The 21,405-nt window shown below is 33.7% G+C and overlaps 2 protein-coding genes and 1 non-coding gene across 3 annotated transcripts; 2 read left to right on the top strand and 1 right to left on the bottom strand.

Annotated features, from left to right (window-relative positions):
* Positions 1-1,669: 1,669 nt before the first annotated feature.
* Positions 1,670-2,954, bottom strand: LOC125193279 (photosystem I reaction center subunit psaK, chloroplastic). Its single transcript, XM_048091050.1, has 3 exons — positions 2,795-2,954; positions 2,166-2,246; positions 1,670-1,964 (listed from the first exon to the last, which is right to left on the bottom strand). The coding sequence occupies exons 1-3, from the start codon at positions 2,876-2,878 to the stop codon at positions 1,737-1,739; spliced, it is 393 nt and encodes a 130-aa protein (XP_047947007.1). The 5' UTR covers positions 2,879-2,954; the 3' UTR covers positions 1,670-1,736.
* A 2,151-nt stretch (positions 2,955-5,105) lies between these two features.
* Positions 5,106-5,252, top strand: LOC125197700. The gene has a single exon (XR_007172227.1). It is a non-coding gene; the product is annotated as a U4 spliceosomal RNA (small nuclear RNA).
* A 9,475-nt stretch (positions 5,253-14,727) lies between these two features.
* Positions 14,728-16,629, top strand: LOC125193125 (protein kinase PINOID-like). The gene is made up of 2 exons (XM_048090868.1): positions 14,728-15,487; positions 15,673-16,629. The coding sequence occupies exons 1-2, from the start codon at positions 14,967-14,969 to the stop codon at positions 16,433-16,435; spliced, it is 1,284 nt and encodes a 427-aa protein (XP_047946825.1). The 5' UTR covers positions 14,728-14,966; the 3' UTR covers positions 16,436-16,629.
* The last annotated feature ends 4,776 nt before the right edge of the window (positions 16,630-21,405 follow it).

The raw sequence follows: 21,405 nt of genomic DNA, 5'->3' as shown, positions 1-21,405 counted from the left end.
CTCCCTTTTGTGGAGCCTGAATAAAATTAATATTACCAGCGATACCCGGACTTATAGTTATGCACTTTTGAAGGTTTTTTGCATTTTCGGCACTTCTTCTAGACATTATAACCCTCGAAGGGGTGAAGGGCTAATTTGTCCACACAATATCTTTCTCTGTCCACAGGTCTATACCGCGCATACATCTTAATCTCCTAAGACTTGTCATTATGTCTTTGAAATACCTTTTCCCCTTTTCACTATATATCATTCTTCTTCTTCCTTTTCTTCTTCCAAGACTGGGAACTAGACTTGTATGCTATCACATTTGAATTTGTTTTGTGCATCTCTTCCTTCTTCTCTTGTTCTTTTATTTGCGTCTTGGGTTTGTATATTTTGCAGTTGTACGACCGCCACCACACAAATGTCGACGTTGTCTACTAATTGTTTGGAACAAGGAAATGGGTGTAGGTGGCTAAGATTCCAGTATGAGAAGTGTTGGTGTCGGGAAAGAGCTTGGAATTAAAGTCAAATGAGTCAATAAAAAGCAAATCAATGTCTCTTGGACGGATATCCCAGGTTTTCTCGTGAACATCGATGATCTCCAGATGTCGGGGTGGCGATGGTGGTGGTGGTGGCGGCGGTGCCTGGGCTGGTGCCTGAGCTTGTCTTCCCCGTTTTCTCTGTGGAGGCATGTCTTGATAAAAAATGGAATGGGTGTGGCTTAATAGGGAAGGTGAAATGGTCGAAATGGCATAGGAGGTGGAAATGGGTGAAATGGAATAGGTGGGTTGTCTCTTGAGCTTCCGAAAATGAAGTAGAAAGAATAGGAATATTGGTCAATAAAAGAGAAATGTGTTTAGGAAAATTAGCGCACACTTTGTCCTATTATGCTTACTCTTTGTACATGAACTAATATTAAATCATTTCAAACTTGTCCAAAATCTACTCAAATCAAAATGCAAATGAAAAGGCTGGCAGCTATGGACAGAGAAAGATAGTGTGTGGACGAATTTGTCCTTCACCCATTCTGGGGTTATAGTGTCCAGAAAAAATGACAAAAAGTGCAAAAAACCTTCAAACGTCCAGTGATATTAATTTTGTTTAGGCACCGCAAAAATGAGAGCATACAAGTCTATGACCCAATTAGGCGGTTCACTCTTAAAAAAATATTCGCATAGAGTAGGTGAGCGTGTATCTAATCGTTTGCCTTACCAATGAACTACAAAAATATAAAAATTTAAAATTATCAAGAGCTTGGATTTATTAGCTTATTATTTTGATCTCTCTTAATGAACCCTAAGAAGTGTGAATGTTTTATAATTGAACCGTTTTAAGGTTTTATTTTGGCTTCCTAATGTATTCCTCTTGCTGACTGCTAGAGGACTAATCTCTCGTCCCAACGATTAAATACAATTTTTATAAATCATCAAGGGCTTGTATTTATTAGTTTATTGTTTTTATCCATCTAAATGAACCCTAAAAAGTGCAGGTTTCATAATCGAACCATTTTGTTTTTAGGATTTTTTGCCCAATGGTTTGTTCCATTTACATGGTCGCTGACCTCATGCTTAAGGGACGAGGTATTGAACCACCACGCCAACCATGTTGGCTATTTTAAAGATGACTTTGCACTATCACACACATTGCGAATTTGCGATGAGTATATGTGTATGTACATAAATAACACAAAGATATAAATATTTGAATCACCGGTGAGAATTGAAAAGTTTCTAAAACATTTCAGAAATAATGATTTACAAAGCACCAATGTTTTTTAGACCAAGTACAACTCCAACTCCAATTATGTGACCCACGGTGCCACAGGCCAATGTATCCGCTAGAGTGAAGCCAGCTGGGTCACCGGTTTGGAGTCCCGAGTCTCTTGCCTCCAATTTCAGTCCGGCGGTTGCCTTTCTGTTCGCCGATGGAGCCAATCCAAATCGGCCCGCGAACAACATCAAACTAGTGGCAGTAACCATGATCTGCATACCGAAATCATTAATTCGTACTCTATTTTTGACATTATTTTTTTGTCATTCATTGTAACTCATGTATTCTATATATTATATTAACCATGACTCAGTATTTTCTGACACATACTATGTTACACGAGACGCGGTCTAAGTAGAAAAACAAACTATGAATAACGGGACAAAAAGAGTAATTTTTGTCTCGAGCTTTACCAAATTGGTGGGCGAGCCGATGAAGTCGCAACGAGCACCCAAAGCTCCCTGTCCTCTGCGCCTCATGGGTTGGACAGCCACCTGAGATGAACATTTCAATATGTTAGCAATTAATCACGTTATTATTTCAATTTTGTGACAACATTTGGTAGCATTATTATTAATTCAATTTCATGTAACACTATTTTTCAAATTAAAACTCTATCAAGGTGTAGAATCAAACACTCATCAGACCTGACTTGTAATTTAATTGATATACACATATTGTTGGATTTAAATAGATAGGAGTACATTAATAGGAGTACATTACACTGAAATATACATGCTTCTAAATTACTTAATATACTAACCACAAATTACATATAATTATATATCTATATAATGAGACAATAAACTACATATCTAATTATTTTCACATTAATCTTTTACTGTTTATTAATATACTACCTTAAATAATTACACTACTATTGTGCATTAAAAGGATTGAACATACTCACATAAATGCAATGAAAGGTTTTCCGGTTACCAAACTACTCCACTATGTTTTTTATTGTTCCTATAAAATCAGTATATTGTCTGAATTGATAAAATAAAAGTACTAAGTTGAGGAAAAAAATATGAAAACTAACCAAGCTCTTGACAGGAGAGAGAGTTGCTGTTTGGGGCTTGAGCCCATTGAACTGTGGAAGGGAAGTCATCACAACAGATGCCATTTTTGCTTATCAAACACAGTTTATTCTCTCTCTTTTCTTGAGTGAATATTAAGTTATGAACTTGGTAGAATGATTATAAGTTTGGAGAGAGAGAAATAAATCTGGTTTCAGCCACATGAAGAGCTTGTGGACTCAAGGAGCTGATTTGGATGCACTTGGATACTTGATGCTGACGTGGAACTCCATCATTGGTTTATTCTGTATGGATAAGATTGTTAAGGGTGGAAAATATTTCAATTGGTGCATATATGATCATCTACATAATCTACTTTATATACGTTTAAAAAGAAAAGGCCACCCTTATATTCCCAATGGGACACATTGCTATATTTCAATGTCAAAATCGATCATTTAAAAAAATTGTATGAGTGTGCAAAAATTAATCTCTACTACTATTATCTTGCCATTTCTAATATTTATTATTTATTTCATCTATTTTAATAAATAACATTTTCTTATATCTCATGCAAAAAGGAAATATCTGAACTAACTTGTGACATATGGAGTATGTTTCCAACTCGAAAATCTATTTTTCTAAAAAGAATCCACACAGAACAAAAATCTAATCACAATTCCAATATTCGAATAAAAATCCAAACTGATCCCAACATAAAAAAATAAGTGCTAACAAACTTAACATTTCCATTTGATTTGATATGGTTATTCCAATTATGAATATTTACCCACCTCTAATCTCAGCATGGATCTATAATACTCCATTAATACCATAGGGGTAACTCCACCCCACCCCATTGATAAAGTAGAATTGAGATTTAAAAAAAAAAAAAATCAACCTATTCAATCATTGGGCCTTATTCCATTGGGCCTTTCATCATTTTTCTCCAATAATGCACTGATTTCGGGCTTTGCATTTATTCAAAAGCCCGCCCAATATTTTTTTTTTGTTTTTTTTTCAATTTTACATATTTTTATCTTCTTTGTTTTTGAAAGGATTTGTTGTTAGTCTATAAGAAAAAAAATGAACACTTCCTGCAAACCAAACACAGCTCTCCCGCTGTATCTGGAATTCCACTAGTCCTATTGATAAAAGGTGATTAAACAAGAGGATTCTTGCCCTTCTTTTCCAAGAATGAAATTAGAATTAGAAGAGGAGCTAGGAAAGACAGAGATGTGGTTTCTATGAGCTTGTTTCAGACTCTTGCTTGCCTTCTATGGGCTCGAGCTTTTTTTTTATTAAAAAGTTACCGAATATCGTGTTTATTAGTAGTATTTAAGAACTAGATTAAGAAGTCTCCTTTGCTATCACTTAGGCTATCCTAGACTGCCACAAAAAGTTTAGAATTCAAACTTTTTTGTAGATTTTGAATTCATGATATTTAAAGAGGATCGATAATGGTTTTTTGTTTGCCCTGTAATTGTGATTACTCGAAATTTCAATTTATTCATGTTTTGGGCCTCACATATGTCCATTGGTCTATGATGGTACATTTTGTTTTGGGCTTGTATGATATTGACTTTGTTTAACTTTGGTTCTTGGGTTCATCATAATTCAAAAATAAAATAAATATAAATAGATCATATGAAAAAAATGTTATTCAGTGTAGGAATAGGGACCATATGATTCATTTTTGCATAATTACAATTATTGTAACATGAAGTACTACCATTTTAATGTATAAAGGATGATAGAAGATTGTTTCTCTAAGGCAATCCTGAACCAACACAACCACACCTTTTATCTTCAAGATAGATTACAAGATTTCCATTAGCAAGGGGCATTCCAACAGAAGCTGCAAATCCATTTTGCTTTGTAAAATTTATAACGAAAAGGATACAATCATACAACTGTTTAATCATGTAATTTATCAATCATAGCATGGCATCATCTAATCTAAGGTCTGTTTAATTGAATTCAGAGATTTTGTTCGTGAGAGAATATAACATGTCCAATACAAATGATGGTGTATTTTGATAACTTCATATATGCAAAATAGTAGTAGCAGTTTATTTTACCATCATATATGATAATAGTAGTATTATATTAAAAGTTGGGAAGTCATCAAATATTCAAACGGTAGTAGCAAAATCATATCTCTCAACCAAAATAAATACTAAGAAAATATAAAAAGAGAGAAAGATCTTTAACAAAAAATAAAAAAATAAAAAAAAATCGAAAGATGATGCATTCCATCCCACACCAATGGTGTTAAAAAAGATGTATGTGTAAGCTATATTATAAAAAGAAGGTCGGGAAGAGAAGTAAAATATCTTTGCGCTTGGGGCAATGACGCAGCTAGTGAGGTTCTAACCGAGGCGCGTCTATTGCTGGTTGAAAACTATTTCCAAACCCCCTCTTTGGCCCGGGCTTGACTTGGGCCGTCGAGAATTTCTGGAAGGGCTCCCTTTTTGGGCCTATTCCTGGCCCTTTTATAGTCCATGTTCCAACTTTAGTTCAATAAAGTATTGAACTATAGACTGAATCATTTTAATTTAGTCTCATTATCCGTAATTGGTCGATTAAATTAAGTCTTAACTATAATTAAATATTTTTCATGTGCAGCTGGGCACATTTTTTTTGTGATTTTGATTCGAGTTGGGCTTTTGTTATTTGAGTCGTTAGTCTGGCTAATTAAATTATGTTTAGCTTTTATTTCCAAATAATAGTACTAATTACTTATATATAGAGCATTATCATAACAAATTTTTGTAGAAGTGAAGAAATATTATTATTATTATAGATTATAGATAGCATTATCATAAGGTAGCACTTTTCTATTTTATTTTTTTCCCTAAAGATAGTTTTACCAAAATTACTCACAAATATGTATGTATAGGATACTAGGAGTAGGATCCACTAAGAATTATACTCTATCCGTCCATGAAAAAAAGATAAGTTTTGATATTTTAGTCTGTCTAAAAAAAATAGACTAAATTCAAAAAGAAAAATTTTCAACCAATACTAACCCTACACATCATTCAAAATGTGGATCCTACAATCCACTGACACTGATTTCACTACCTTTTCCCTCACTCTCTCTTACTTTTCATATCTTTCTTACTTTATCAATTATACATTAAAACCCGTGTCATTCATAATCTTATCTATTTTTCGTGTACGAAAATGAAGAAATGAGAAACAAGTATAAAAACGAATTATACACATAAATTCCATGAAAAAGAGATGTGCGAGTTTGAGTTCAAATTTCATTAGATGCGAAAATATATTGTTCACCTATCTTATTTATACTAAAATTTATGTATTTATACAAAGTTAATGTAATAATATTTCACATTTCTCACTAAAATCCATTTGTGACTTGTGATTGCCCGAATGTTTTTATCATATTTAAATAAACAGTATATCAGTCCAAATCTGAGTTTATTGAAAATTATTTATGTATGTTCTACCAAAGTTGGTGGCCTCGAGAAATTAAAATCAATAAAATAGAAGAAAAAGTCAAATATCGCTTTATGTCACACTAAATTACTCGAATATGAATAGTTCCAAATATTCACTTTCAAGTTCCACCAATTATACAAACTCAATTTTAAGTAATTCTCTCTCTCTTGAAAATCTATTGTGATGAACATTTAATTTTCAGAAAAAATATGAATAAAATCTTAAAGAAAGAACAATTTCATATATAAAATAAAAGTACACACAAGACCAAAGTTTTTAATACTACTTTTTACTACTATATATGTTTTAAAAAAGAATGAGATTTGAAGAGACATAGCAGTTGACTTATTATTCCAAATGCCAGTTTGCCATCACAAAAACAGATGAAAAACTCTGTCAAATCGAGGCAAAGAATCAATATACGTAGAAGACACGAATTTATATTGTTTAAAAAAAAATTCAGAGATATAAAAAATTTGAAACATTTTCTGAATAGTTGGTAGCAAATCTAAGAATAATATGACGAAATAATCTAATGTTCATACCATGATACAAAGTTCCAGACATGTAAACAACAGCCAACAGTTTCGAAATTATTTTTTAATTGTTAATACCATTAAATTAAGGAATAAAGTATAGTTAGATTCCATTTCTCGGATTCATCGCCAAAAAATAGTTCCTAATTTTGGGTTATTCTTGATTTGGTGATTATGGTAATTATTTAATTTAATGTCTTAGTAGGATTTGTCGAAGTGACAACATTTTTTGTCTGTTTGTTTACCTATCAAAACACCGAGAATATTGCTATTGTGTTTTTTGTTGTTGTAACTTCAGAATTAAATTATTATTTGATGATTTCTTAGGTATATTAATTTGCTAGCACAATGTGATTCTTTTCTTTATTTATACTTTTTTCTTGAATATCATGTTAGGTGCGAAATCTCTAACAACAATGATACTATATTTATAATTTTGTATTGTTTACCCTCTAATTAATTTTACCAATGGAGTCTTTATTTATTTAACATTTTCAACTTTGTATTCTAATATATTCACATTCGTCGTAATATAATATTTGCTGCGTGTAGTAATAGACTAATTAGAATATACTAGTAATTTTTAATAAGATAGAGAAAGTCAGGCATATGTTATGAAGGGAACTTGAAAAATATTAAACCTTTATTATTAGAAATTTTAACATCAAAAAAGGGAAAAAAAAAGCCTGTTAGACATTTCTGGTAAATAAACAATAAATGAAGAAATGGAGTATGAAAGTGTAGTATTTTACTAATAAAATATAAGTAGAAAAGATTATCCAAAAAGTATCTGTATTTTGTCACCAAGTGACAATGAGGTGGTGACACACTCTCAGAATCTTAATTAATGCTGATTTGATAATTAATAAGTAACACTACAATTAGGTATGTAATTGCAGTTGATTAGTTCCAAAACTGATCTTATGAAATAACAAAGTGAGACATCACAAGATTCCAAATCAATAAAAGAGGCGACGGATCCCACAAAATCTTACACTCCTATTTGGAAGCTTTAACTAATGAATCTAGCGTTAATATAATTAACCAATCTACCCACTAAGGGATAAAGGGGCGATGACATGAAACGTGACAATATGTCTGGATTACTGAAATAGTACTCGCGATTTACCCGCAGAGCTTTTATTTCTATGTATATGTTTATGTTTTTTTTTGAATTTTGTTTTGAACTGATTCTATACATTGATTGTGTTGTTTTTCTAATTCTAATATTCTCATTTATTATATTACAGTTAATTATCGTAAAAAAATAGTACTATAATGCACATCTCTATACTTAATATTCTAGAGAAATTTTCACAAATCGGCACTGACACAAATACAGTTACTATTAAATTATTGCTTGTTATTTGTGGTTATCAAATTCCTTTGGTGGATGAGGACAGTAGACAATGACAGTATGATATTGTCGTGTTTGTTCGACTGATTTCTTCTATAGTAATATTGAATAGAGTGTTTGCTTTTATATATACATTGATTTCGTTAATTTTTTGTTCTCATATTTATTCCTAGTTGTTTCTAAATTTCTACTTCGTACTCGTTAATTTTTATTATAAATATTTCTTTAGCGTGAAAAAAATTGAGATAATTTTTAGCAAAACTAGTTCAACCTTAACACATCATATATATTTAATACTCTAGTATATTCTACTAGTCTATATCGTTGATCTTCCATTGATTATTGTATTAAATTAATTACGGTTTACTAACCCCAAAATACAAGATTTACTTCAATTTTTTGATCAAGCTAAAAAGATCAAATGTATTAAAGGGCAGATGTGGTTTTATGGAAGGTCACTCTAATAATGAGCTATTCCGATGCTTCTTCACACATACTGCAAATTTAATAGACAAAATATTGGACCATTCTATACTGTTTTTGAAGATTCCACACACACATTAATCATCATGTATCATCATTTTTATATTATTGTACCATTCCTAGCTAGGTATAATAATTCATGTCAGATAGTAGTAAAAAACCTATCCTTCCTACGAAGGACAAAAGAATTCTTGGCAAATAAACAAAAAAACAATTGCATCTCATATTTTGAGGTGTTGAATCAGACTTGTCCCACCTTGATTAGTTTATTTGATTACTAGCTAAATCGGCCTAACAATTAATTCGAGATTGTTGTTTATTTATATAAATTTGTTATTTGAGAAATCCTATAATTTTCTCATAGATCAACAAAGTAAAATATCATAAAATTAAAAATAAATATACCTTATACATATAAAATAAAGGAAATTGTAAATTGAAAGGCGTCCTAGAAAAAGTAGAGATTACTGATAAGATTTTACACTGATAATCTTATAAAATCTGACCCAAATCAAGGTTATCGACGGATAATGTTTGTTGATGTAAGCAACGTTCATAAACAAATTATCGACCGTTGGTGAATTTTATCGAGACCTACCAATGGCGATGTTCCACCGGTCATGTGTTGTTCCATATATTCCGTCGCCTGTTGAGGCGTAATGACAGACGAAAGATAATTTGTCAAAAAATCCATTTGTAATACGAACAGTGGTGGATCGAGGATTCGGAAACGGAGGGGGCGGAATATATAGTACTAGCTTGATTTAGTTTGGACGTGGCTATTTTTTTCGATGTTCGGGGCGACATCAGATGGAAATGGAGTGGGCGGATATGGTAATTTTACATCTCGATAATGAGAAATTAGTCGCACGGAGGGGGCGACCACCCCCTCTTGCCCCCGGATCCGCCAGTGTATACGAATATTTTTATAGTACTAGTACTCCCTCCATTCCAACTAAGTTGAGTCATTTCCTTTTTTGACAAAATACAAAACATTTAATCATTCTTATTTTAGTCTATCATCTATCTTATTCTCTTTTTATCCTTTCTATTTTATTCATCTTTCCTACTTTTTAAATTTCTTTATCTTTATATCCAAAAGTTTTGACCCAAGTTAGATGATACAGAAGGAGAACTATATTTTATCCACGAACCATCATTTACTAGTTTGAATTACCACAAAGGGACCGATTTGGATTCAGTGATTCGCCATCATTGCATGGAATGATAGCACAAAATGCCATAAATTTCTGCTTTAATGACTCCATTATCATAATATGAGTTGGGCAATATTTTTCATTACATTGGACCTACAAACAATTTATATGATGAAATTACACTTTTCCCAATTCCAACTTTACCATATCCCAATTTTCCCTCCAATACTGATATGCGCATGCATCTCTTCTGATTTACGCCATCATGTTCTTTCCAATTTACTACATATATCAATTTACTTAGTATGTAAAAGGTTATATGCATGTTAGTGCATATGCATGTAAGCTTAGATCTTCACTTTTTTGGGGCTTCAAGACGAGGGTATACATCAATAGTCTTAATAATTAATCTAAACTCGTTAATTTATAGGCACCTCAAAAAATGAGATAACTTGACTCATAAATTTGAGACGGGACATCCATACATGAACTATAAACTATAGTCAATAATTCAAATATTATTGCCTACTTCAATGTTGGAGCATGACAATGAGACACACTAACCATGGGTGGACACACTAACACATTGCTCAAAAAAATCAGAAGTATATGACTTTCATATTAATAATTAAAAATTTTAGTACTACATTTTTCTTGAATAATAGTAGTATTGCTTTTTATTTGATAGAGAATTAAGTTATTTTTTTTCATCATTGTTTATATTAAACATTCTAGTATAATTATATTATTAGAGCATCAATAACAGCAGCTCGACACCCCGTCTCCACATGATAGGACTGTGATTAGCGCTATTGCATGAGGCGGCAAGACACCGAGCCCGTAGTGAAATGAGAGATGGTGGGCTAGCTCGCCACATGTCTGTCCCCGTTCATCGTGTCCGTGCGTGATACTAATTCCCTAGACGTGCGGTTGACTGTGTTTTCGGTTTTTAATAAAAATGAAAAAAAATAAAAGTTGTTTGAATTATATGTTCTCAAATACTAAAATACAAACGATGCAACAACTTATTCAAACCTTTTGATTAATCCAAGAAATGGGAGAAAGTAAAATTGTAATTATATGATGGTAAAAATAGTGAAATAAATGAAGAGAGTCAATTTGCAAATTTTATTGCGTCTGCAAAATCTGCCCCAACTTTTCCTCTGCGGATATGGCCCTTACTTTGAGGTCCCTATCGGCCCCTGCAAAATTACAAAAACAGTACCGCCAAACTGACGCAGCCTCAATTCCAACCGCTAAATCATCAGGGGGCAGTCACGTCATTTCGCATCAAAAGGTTAATTTCAGAGACCAAGTCCAAATCACGCGTACTGTACATTCTGTCTGGACGAGGCAATGAGTTAAAAAAAGCAATAAATCCTTTTTTTTTTCTCCTTTGACACGTGCCGCCTCTCGATACTCTTCCAGCACGTGCCGTGGCTTACGTCACCACTCGCGAAAACAAGAAGGCCTCTGCACGTGTGGTACAGAGACTCACGTGACAGCTAAAAACTAGGTGTAATATTCTGAATTTGCATTTTAATGGGATCATTTTAACAATATTACTACTCCATAAATATAGAATATAATAATATTAATTGTAGTAAATTCATTACGAAAATTTAAGTTTTGCAAATTATAAGTAAATAATTAATCATAACAACCAATTGCTTAATTATCTAAAAACTCACTTTCTAATAATTAAATCATAAAAATAATCACAAATGCTATTTAAATTTAGTTAATTTGGTTTAAATTGAAATAAGTAAAGATATCCGAATAATGAAAACACTAGTCCTACATGATTTTTTGCAATAATGAAAACACTAGTCCTACATCATTAATTATCATATATTCATATTTCATGATAGACAATTTTGAGAAATATAAGTAATACCAGTGGAAGCGCTAATATATCACGAGTTTTATTTTTTAAAATAAATTTTATACTGATACGTGGATGAAATTAGTTAATGGAAAGTGTAAACTATTTATAACATTAAATAAAACTTACACCAATATATTCATATAATGAAATGAGATAATTAATGCTATAATGAAAAAATAACTAAATTTGAAAATTTGGCAGGGTGGGAACATCTAGACGAAATTGTTTACCTTGAAGTTTGACTATTTTACGTTTTTAACTAAAATTACTCATTAAAAGTTGAATTATGTGTAATTATTCAATAAGACACTACATGTGTGTGGGCACATGCCCATAAGCATATTGGTACGATCTTATCAATAGAGCATAAGTCCCAAAATTGTCTTAATGAATTGAGAAATGTGAATCTTTTATCATACTAGTATTATTAATAAAGACGAATCCCTAATTACAAATACACCCCTAATCATAATTTGATCCTTAAAAGTGAATTTCTAAAAGTAAAAGAGCATTGCATACATCAATCATCATTCATCAGTTTACTTTAAATGAGAGGTTAAATTGGGTTGAAATAAAGGCAAGTTCTGTTTGAGAAAATTATATACATTTGTCACTCATAATTGTACGAAATCTAATATGGTGCAATAAATCAATCTTGAGTTATATAGTTTATAAAATAAAATAAAATAAAATTAAACATAGTCATGTTAAACAACTTAAGCAATAAAATTTAGGTTGACGCCGGTCAAGACCCAACCTTGGCTTGGCGTCGAGCTTGAAAATTTCGGCCATTCCTGTTTAGCCTTGACTATGCTCTATGCCGGCTGGGTCGCAAATTTTTTCTCCTTAGATTCCTTTTTTTTAGTAATTATTAAGGGTATCCACCGGCAGACTCAATAACTATTTCCCCCACTGTTTTGTAAGCACCTCAAATAGGGTGGGACAACTGACCCAAAAATTTAAAGCTGCTACATCCCCAAAAACAAAGATCGATCCCCTGACCTGAAAAATGGACAAGTTTCTTGTCACTCAGTCACACCCCTTGAATTTATCCTTAGATTCTTTAAAGCAATTAGCTCGATGGTAATGTTTTATTCAAATCTTTAACTAGTAGTATTACTATTGCTCATATTTACTTTAGTATTCATAACCCACATAAAATATCACTCTATCGATTCACAAAGTGTATTACACTTACGTTATTAACATTCACAAAGAGTGCAATTATAGTTTTCTTTTTATAAACATCATTTCTTATAATTTTCTTGCAATACAAAGAACTTGCTAATGACATTGTCTTCATTAACCAGATATTTTATTATAATTCCTATAATCATTGATGTTGCATATTCTTTATGTGTAAACATAATGATAAAGTAATTAGTAAATAAATTGAATTAATAGCAAAAGTTTTTTTTCCCGATTTATAGGTAGTCTAAGGGATTAGATGGAGGATTGCTAAAAAAGTGATCATAAGAAAAAAATGGTACTATAAAGGAGTAAAACTCATCTATGGACAATAAAAAAATACTATATGTATATCTCTGTCCACGATTAACTGAGCCCTTTTTACCTTGTACTACGTTTTAAGAAAATATAATGGAAAATGACTTAAAAAAAATTATACTACAACAAAAAATTCATTAAGGACATTTAATATGCAATTAAGAACACTAATTTGTGTTTCTAAATATACCACAAACTCTTCAAAGGACGCAAATGAAGCATCCTATAAAAAATCAAAAGATTAGGTCAAATCATCCTTAATTTAAGGACGTTTTTATTTTACGTCCTAAATTGTTGTTATTTTTTAAAACGTTCCAACGCAAACAATTACGTGTCAATTTTTATGTCTTTAAAAGATACTCCAAGGTTTTTGTAGTGTTAATGAAATGCAAGTCCTATACTTTTATATAATATTAGTTTTATAATAATATGTGAACATAAAAAGTTAATGGAATGTGAGGTTCATTACAAAAGTAGTAAATAAGGATGTCAGTTAATTGCGGACATACAAAAAAAAATTTGATGTCAATTAATCGTGGACGGAGGGAGTAGTACTTTATCCATTCTATCATAAGATTCATATTTTTTTAAACGTCCCACCAAACATGAGTTATTTTCTCACTTAATTAACTTTTTAACTATCATTTTCTTAAATCTCGTGAAGAAAAAAACGTCTCGCTTATAATTGAATGGAGAAAATATGAATTCTGGATGTCTTAAGAATAATAATTTTTCTTGTAATTTGTGAATGGTTCATCTGTGCATGAATCGTAACAAAGATAAAAATGTGAAACCGTTTGTTTTGTTTTGACTTTATTATTACTACCTCCGTCCATCAAAATTTGTCCCACTTTAATTCGATACGAGTTTTAAAAAATGTAACAAAAGTGAGTTGAAAAGGTTAGTAGATTGTGGGTCCTATTTTTATATACTTCCTCCGTTCCATAGTAGTGGATGTATTTCTTTTCGGCACGGAAATTAAGAAAAAAGTTGTGTTAGGTGAGTTAAGTAAATGAAAAATAAAGTAGGAAATGAAAAAGGTAGAGAGATGTAGAGAGAATAAAGTAGGTGGGAAGAAATGTGTTGACTTTTATCAATAAAGGAAATAACTCTACTACTATGGAGCGTACCAAAATGATAACTCTACTACTATGGAACAGAGGGAGTATTAATTTTATAGTAATAAAATGTGAGTAGGAATGAGTTGGTGGAATATGAGGTCCACTATAAAAAAAATGGTAAAAATGAAATGGAACAGATTTTGAGGGACAGACAAAAATGGAAAAATGAGACAAATTTTAGTGAACGGAGGTAGTAATATTTTTATTTCAAATTCAGATAACCATTTTAATCCATTCCACGTTAGAAGTCCCGGTTTATTTTCCTAGAAATCGAAATTACTCCGCCTAGTGATTAATTTACCGCCATAGGCTCCGTACTACACAGCTTAAATAATCCCCAACGACCAAAATTTTCAATTTCCTCCCTCCTTCCCCACCCTCTCTCTTCTCTCTCTAAAACCATATAAACCAGCTCGAAGCAGAAGCTACCTCTACCACTAGCATCGCAGCTTACCCTCTCTTCTCCACTGTACGGAAACCCTATTCCCCTCTCAATTTAATATCCACACCAATAAAGCCTGCCTCCATTAATTCCTCCTTCCTCTCCTCCATCCTTTGTCTCACTCTTTTCTGCCTAAATTTTGACTTCGCGCATGTTCCTCCATCCCCAAATATTCCCCTCCCCACTCTTCCACAAAAGGATCAAATTGAAATTGTTGATGAAATCGAGGATTATAAGATGTTGATCGACGACTGCGAGGGGGCGTATTCGATGAGCAGCAGCGACACCACGACGATCAGCCACTGCGCGAGCTTCAGCCGCCTCTCGTTCGAGATGCCGTCGAGCTCGCCGGAGCAGCAGGCGGCGCTGCGGCCGCACCGGTCGTCGGACTCCTCGTTCCTGGCGATCCGGCTGAAGCCGAATCTGAGCTTCCGCGACTTCAGCTTCGTGCGGCAGATCGGCAGCGGGGATATAGGGAGGGTTTACCTGTGCCGCCTCCGCGGCGGCGCGGAGGAGGGGCGGCTGTACGCGATGAAGGTGGTGGATAATGACGTGTTGAAGGTGAAGAAGAAGACGCAGAGGGCGGAGACGGAGCGGAAAATCATGCGGATGCTGGATCATCCGTTTCTGCCGACGCTGTTTGCGGAATTTGAAGCTTCGCATTTCTCCTGCGTTGTGATGGAGTATTGCGCCGGCGGCGATTTGCATTCTCTGAGGCATAAACAGCCGAATAAACGCTTCTCTCTTAGCTCAGCTAGGTGAATCTCTCTCTCTCTCTCTCTCTCCTTTCAATTTCAATTTTAGCCGCAAATTTCCATATCTGGATTTTTCAATTTTCTTCAATTTCTGAAATCCGATCCTAATCTACCAGAACTCTGTCTATCTTCTCCAACAAGCAATCTGAAATCGAATTGCTAATCATTCCAATTGAAAATTTTTGCAGGTTTTACGCAGCGGAGGTTCTCGTAGCGTTGGAATATCTTCATATGCTGGGGATAATCTACAGAGATTTGAAGCCGGAAAATGTGTTGGTTAGATCCGACGGCCACATTATGCTAACCGATTTCGATCTCAGCCTCTGCTCCGACGCGACTCCCGCCGTCGAATCGCCGGACTTCTCGCCGGACTCTCTCTCCTCGCCGCGCGCGGCGGCTCCCCGCGCCTTCACGCCGTTCTCGTGCATCTCCGACCGGTTCTTCCGGTCGAGAAAAATCCAAACGCTCGCCGCGAACCGGCTCTTCGTGGCCGAACCGGTCTCGGCCCGGTCCTGCTCCTTCGTGGGGACGCACGAGTACGTGGCGCCTGAGGTGGCGTCCGGTAGGTCCCACGGCAACGCCGTGGACTGGTGGGCCCTCGGAATCTTCATCTACGAGATGATCTACGGCCGCACCCCATTCGCCGGTGCAAACAACGAATCCACGCTGCGTAGCATCCTAAAAAACCCCCTCTCGTTCCCGTCCGACGCGCCGTGTTCTCAGAGTGAGTCCCACGCGCGGGATCTCATATCCGGTTTGCTAGCGAAGGACCCGGCCCGGCGCCTCGGGTCGAAGCGCGGGGCGGCCGACGTGAAGACGCACCCATTCTTCCGGGGGCTGAACTTCGCGCTGATACGGACGGTCACCCCGCCGTCCGTGGCGGGGATGCGGAGGCAGAAGACGGCGCCGGTGGCCGCGCGTCGGCCGGCCTCGCCTTTCGGGGTGTTTTAGGGTTTGTAGTTTATTGCCACGTCATTAATTAGGTTAATTATGATAACTTAATTAGTAGTACTATGTAACAAAATTAAATGGGAAAAGGGAAAATTTGTATAGAAAGTTGACGTGAATTGTGCGGCGATATTATAAGCTGTTGGAAGTTATTATGTCATTTTTGTGACAATTTAAGCGATGATAATTGGGCTTAACTTTAGAGTTTAAAGTGTTGATTATTTTAATTAGAATTATTGACTTTCATGAGTTATATAAATGGAAAAGCGTAGTATATTAATATAAATAATCATGTATACGTGGTTCATTGAATTTATAGCTGTACATTCTGCCATCTCGAATATTTTATGGTTTGAATTTTGATATTTTATGCTAGCATGCCAGAGACATGAAATATCTGTGATGATCGATCAGGGAGTGGGAAATAAATTCGATTCGATATTATTTAATTTTCTGCGAGTTTCTATTTTACTACTAGTATTTAATTTGTTGGGAATAATATAGTGTTGATAGCAACGTCTTAATAGTCCGAAATGTCCATAAAAAATTAATCACCAAAAATCGTGTTATCTTTAAAATCTAAAGAATGAAAAAATGAATATTTATTTTCATAATAATTATGAGCTTTTATTTACAAATGTATTTATTGAGAAATTAAAATAAATACATAGTTTTGCTTCATTATTTTGAGGTTGCGTAGCTGGGGTAAATTTGCTAGTAACAAATAGCAAGATATAAAAAAATTATGGGCAAAACAAATTTCCCGAATAAGATTCCAAAATCCATTGCTTTATAAAAGGAAAAAAATGTGTGGAGAAATTGTTCCACACGTCATGGCGAGCACAATGACGAATTCTGTAAGTTGAACTCGTGAGCTTGGACACAGTGAATAGGTCATTCGTTGCCGATAGAGTGAGGTAAACTCAATTTTAAAGGGGTCAACGAAGCTGCTACAATATAATGTCTACAATAGCCTAAAATTCCGAATTTAATGAAATTTCTAATTTTCGTAAGATGGCTGTGAATGGGTCGACCCTCGACCCCACCTCGATTCGTCACAGTTCGGAGCTCCTCGATGATGCTCCGGCATGGGGACAGCGGGAATCGCCCGCCATGTGCCGCGTTTGGATCATGTTTTTAAACAACCGGAGAGCATTCCCTGACGTCAAACAGGGCATTTTGTCTTTTACTATTATTACAATTATTCTTTTTCTCTTCTTTCAATTTGTATAATTATTTTCTGGCCTCTTTCTTTGTCTCTAGAAGCAGTTGACTCATTGAATATAATAATTTCTCCATTTCAGAACAAATTTTTATATCCCCACAATCCTATAAAAAAATACACTCCATTAATTCTTTTTTTATAAGTATATTTTTGAAGAAGATAGTTTTAAAACATTAGATAATGGAAATTTGGCATGAGATTCCCAAAATACTTATGCTACTTATTACTTTATTTTGGTAAATTAAGAAAATAAAGTGAATATAAAATTAGAAAAATTTGGAAGTTAGGAATTTGACAACACATGGAAAGCCCAGGTGGCCACCTGCCCACCAGGCAGCCCCATCAGGCCATCACACCCTTTTAACCCACTGTCCCCTTCTCACCGCAACCGTGGGGCCCACTATCCCAACACCACCTGACCTACTCCTCTCTCCTACGTGGCACTCATGTTTTGCCACGTGGTTAGTGACTTGTTTAATTACTTAGTAGAGTTAATAGTATTAGTAATCTTTGTTTTTGAGTGCTCTTGGACTCTCTGTCTTTTTTTAGAGCATCCACGATGCCTTTAGGCCAGCTATAAGTCAGCAATTCTATTTTTTTGCTATGTCAGCAGCTCTAAAAATCCATTTGCCACGTCAGATTTAGGCTAGTCATAGGCCAACCATAGACTATTTCATTGTTTCTTGAAATTAATTACTCCCTCCGTCAACAAATAGGAGTCTCATTTCTATCCGGCACAGGTTTTAAGAATATGAAAAAAGGTGGGGGGAAGAAAATTAGTTCAATAAGGGTCTCACTTGTATATATTACTACTAGTTTTAAATGATACGTGAGTGGAATGAGTTAGTGGAATGTGAGGTCTCTTTACCATTTATGATAATTTTGAACCGAGACTCATATTCGTGGACGGACCAAAATGAAAAAACGAAACTCCTATTCGTGGACGGATGGAGTAATTAATTTGAACATGATAGAGTTTAACTTGAAAGCCACGAGACATGAAGGTAAAGGGTATCCAACAAATTTTAACTAATTACATATTTATATTTGAAATTTGCATGTAATTATTCTGTCTCAATATTAGCGAGGTTTAGTTTTTGATCTCTCCTGCCTCACCAATTATCTAGGTTTTTATAAATTCTATTTTTATCATGAAAAACATACTCTTTTGACTCATTTTATTTTAATTTTTTCATGATACATACTTTTTCATGCCGGCACTACTCTTAATGGTAACAATTTATGTATCTCATAGTTTTATCACTCATTTTCTAAATATTCCTCTTTTTTTACTCGTCGACACTAAAAACACCAATCTCTATTATCTGACGGTAAAATGCTAGCTTTGCTACTTATTATTGTCTTTATTGTGAAAAATATCCTAAAGCTATGATGTTATGAAATTTAGTAGGATAATTATTCCTAGAACAAGTGATCCTTTTATGTGTTTAGGTCTTTGGATTTTATATAGAAGATTTTTCAATACTCATTACAATTTTTGTTTTTATTATTTTTGTTCTAGATAAGACTATTGAATGATGACATGGTGACATAAAAAAATAGCAGACTTCGGACCTCTAACATCTAAATCCTAAATTTGTTACTTATTGATGTCTGCATTATTATCACAAATATTCTAAAAACATTATGCTATGAAAAAATGTAGGGTAATTATAGTAGAACATGTGACTCTTTTTATATGTTTTGGATTTTATACAAGATTTATTAATATGCGATGATCTTATAACTATCGATTTTGTTTTTATTGTCGTTGATAAAGAAAACGAAAAGACTGGTGAATGATGAAGATATGGCTCCATTAGTAGAGTAGCATCTTTACCTCAATAAAGCCAATTCCTTTTTTATATGCTTTTCTTTTTCTCATGGCTCATAATTCAGAAATGTGGCCCTCGAAATAATTTAAAAACTTATAGTAGTATCAATTATCCTTTTCTTTTATCATGCATCAATTATTAATAAATCCGTTACACATATAATTTCAAAGTCATACCAAAATCGGTATATTCAATTTCTTTTGAACAATTAGATTTTAGAAACTGGTATTCAAAAATAGATAAGTAAAAAAATACTTCATCCGTCCCATAATAATAGTCACTCTTATTTCCCACAATAATGGTCACTCTTATTGTGGAACACAGATTTTAAGAAATGTAAAAAAAAGTTATTGGAAAAATTAGTGGACGTGAGACTCACTTTTTGATTTTATAATAAAATGTGAGTGAAGTGAGTTACTGGAATGCTGGACTTACTTACCATTTATGGTAACAATGAAATGTGACAATTATTATGGGACAGACCGAAATGGAAAAAAGTGATAATTATTATGGGACGGAGGGAGTAGTAAAATAGAATAGGTTAGCATGAATATCTTGTGTCAAAATACGAAATTATCTTGGAATGTCTCAATAGAAAATTACGGATCACTAATCTTGAGCCAAAAGAAGTAGGAATGTAATTGATGGACGATTACATATAATCGTGATAATTGCATTTATAATTTCAATGGTAATCACCATAGTTTAGCAAAGAAAAAAAAGAAGATTAACCTTCCCAAATGAAAAATATTACTATAGGTAAAAAGAAAAATTATCGAACAAAATAGATGAGGAGTTGACTTACACTTTGAATATAAGTATTTAGAGCGACCAAGACATTGGTGGGAACTTGAAATACGATAAAATCGATAGAGTGGTTGGCTCATGTAACATGAGAAACTACTTTTTCAATTCCATTCTTTTTAGAATAATTTTATATGGTTTCGTGTGATGTTTCCAAAGCTTAATTAATCCGTCTCTCGGTTATCTAATCCACGTTCCACATTAATCGTTGTATGGATAGATTTTGAAGAAAATTACAAAAGAAAAACTAGCATAATTATTTAGTCATCGAAATAGTTTTCCTCAGCCATATTCTTATTAGATTATTATTACGCTCGATTTATAAACACTCTACCATGTTCAAGTTCAAACACATGTTACGAAAAATTTCAAACAAAATATGAACTTACAATATTCTAATCAGAACACTACTTGTAAATGATAAAAATTCATTAACGATACGATCCAGTCTTTATTGTCCTGGGCATGATAACAATATGATAACATAAAGATTTAATAAATAATTACAAAATAATGTAAACACGTTGTGAATGAGATATGATCCAATAGTATAATACTAGTAATGGACATAATAGTAAAACCAAGAAATGGAAGTGAAATATGAACGTGGAAAAATAAGATCACAAGCCTAAATATAAATAAATTAATAAAGTACAATAATAATCATGGTCATAATAGTAAAACCAAGAAATGGAAGTGAATATGAACGTGGAAAAATAAGATCATAAACCTAAATATATATAATTATTACAATAATAATTAATTATTTATCGACAATTATCATACCCAATGAGTGTAAGGAAACAAAATTCGTAGAATGTACAAGTAACAAGTCCACAATGTAGTGTGGTACAACTGAAAAAGCTCTAGCTGGACCACGTCAGCTCTTAAATATACTGTGGGAAGGTCCACACTAGCAGTGGCCCATGGGTCCCCAAACGACGCCGTACTAAGGAGAGAGAAGTTTGAAAGAGGATGTCACGTGAAGTACATCGTGCTTGGTAACTTGTGCCTAGTTAGGAAGGACTTGACTTACGTGGCCTAGTAGTACTATAAACCCAAAAATTAATCTGCTGCTGCGACAATATTGTGTGGTGCAATGGGGCAGA

The sequence above is a fragment of the Salvia hispanica genome, chromosome 6, assembly GCF_023119035.1.
Source record: "Salvia hispanica cultivar TCC Black 2014 chromosome 6, UniMelb_Shisp_WGS_1.0, whole genome shotgun sequence".
In the NCBI taxonomy this organism is placed as follows: Eukaryota; Viridiplantae; Streptophyta; class Magnoliopsida; order Lamiales; family Lamiaceae; genus Salvia; species Salvia hispanica.
The sequence above is the reverse complement of the archived record's forward strand: the minus strand, read 5'-3'. Positions and strand labels throughout refer to the sequence as shown.

Coding starts and splice junctions, on each gene's coding strand:
- LOC125193279 (XM_048091050.1), bottom strand. CDS start 2,878: ATGGCATCTGTTGTGATGACTTCCCTTCCACAGTTCAATGGGCTCAAG. Junction 2,247..2,794: donor TCTCTCCTGTCAAGAGCTTG/GTTAGTTTTCAT, acceptor TGTTCATCTCAG/GTGGCTGTCCAACCCATGAG. Junction 1,965..2,165: donor TCGGCTCGCCCACCAATTTG/GTAAAGCTCGAG, acceptor TTCGGTATGCAG/ATCATGGTTACTGCCACTAG.
- LOC125193125 (XM_048090868.1), top strand. CDS start 14,967: ATGTTGATCGACGACTGCGAGGGGGCGTATTCGATGAGCAGCAGCGAC. Junction 15,488..15,672: donor TTCTCTCTTAGCTCAGCTAG/GTGAATCTCTCT, acceptor AAATTTTTGCAG/GTTTTACGCAGCGGAGGTTC.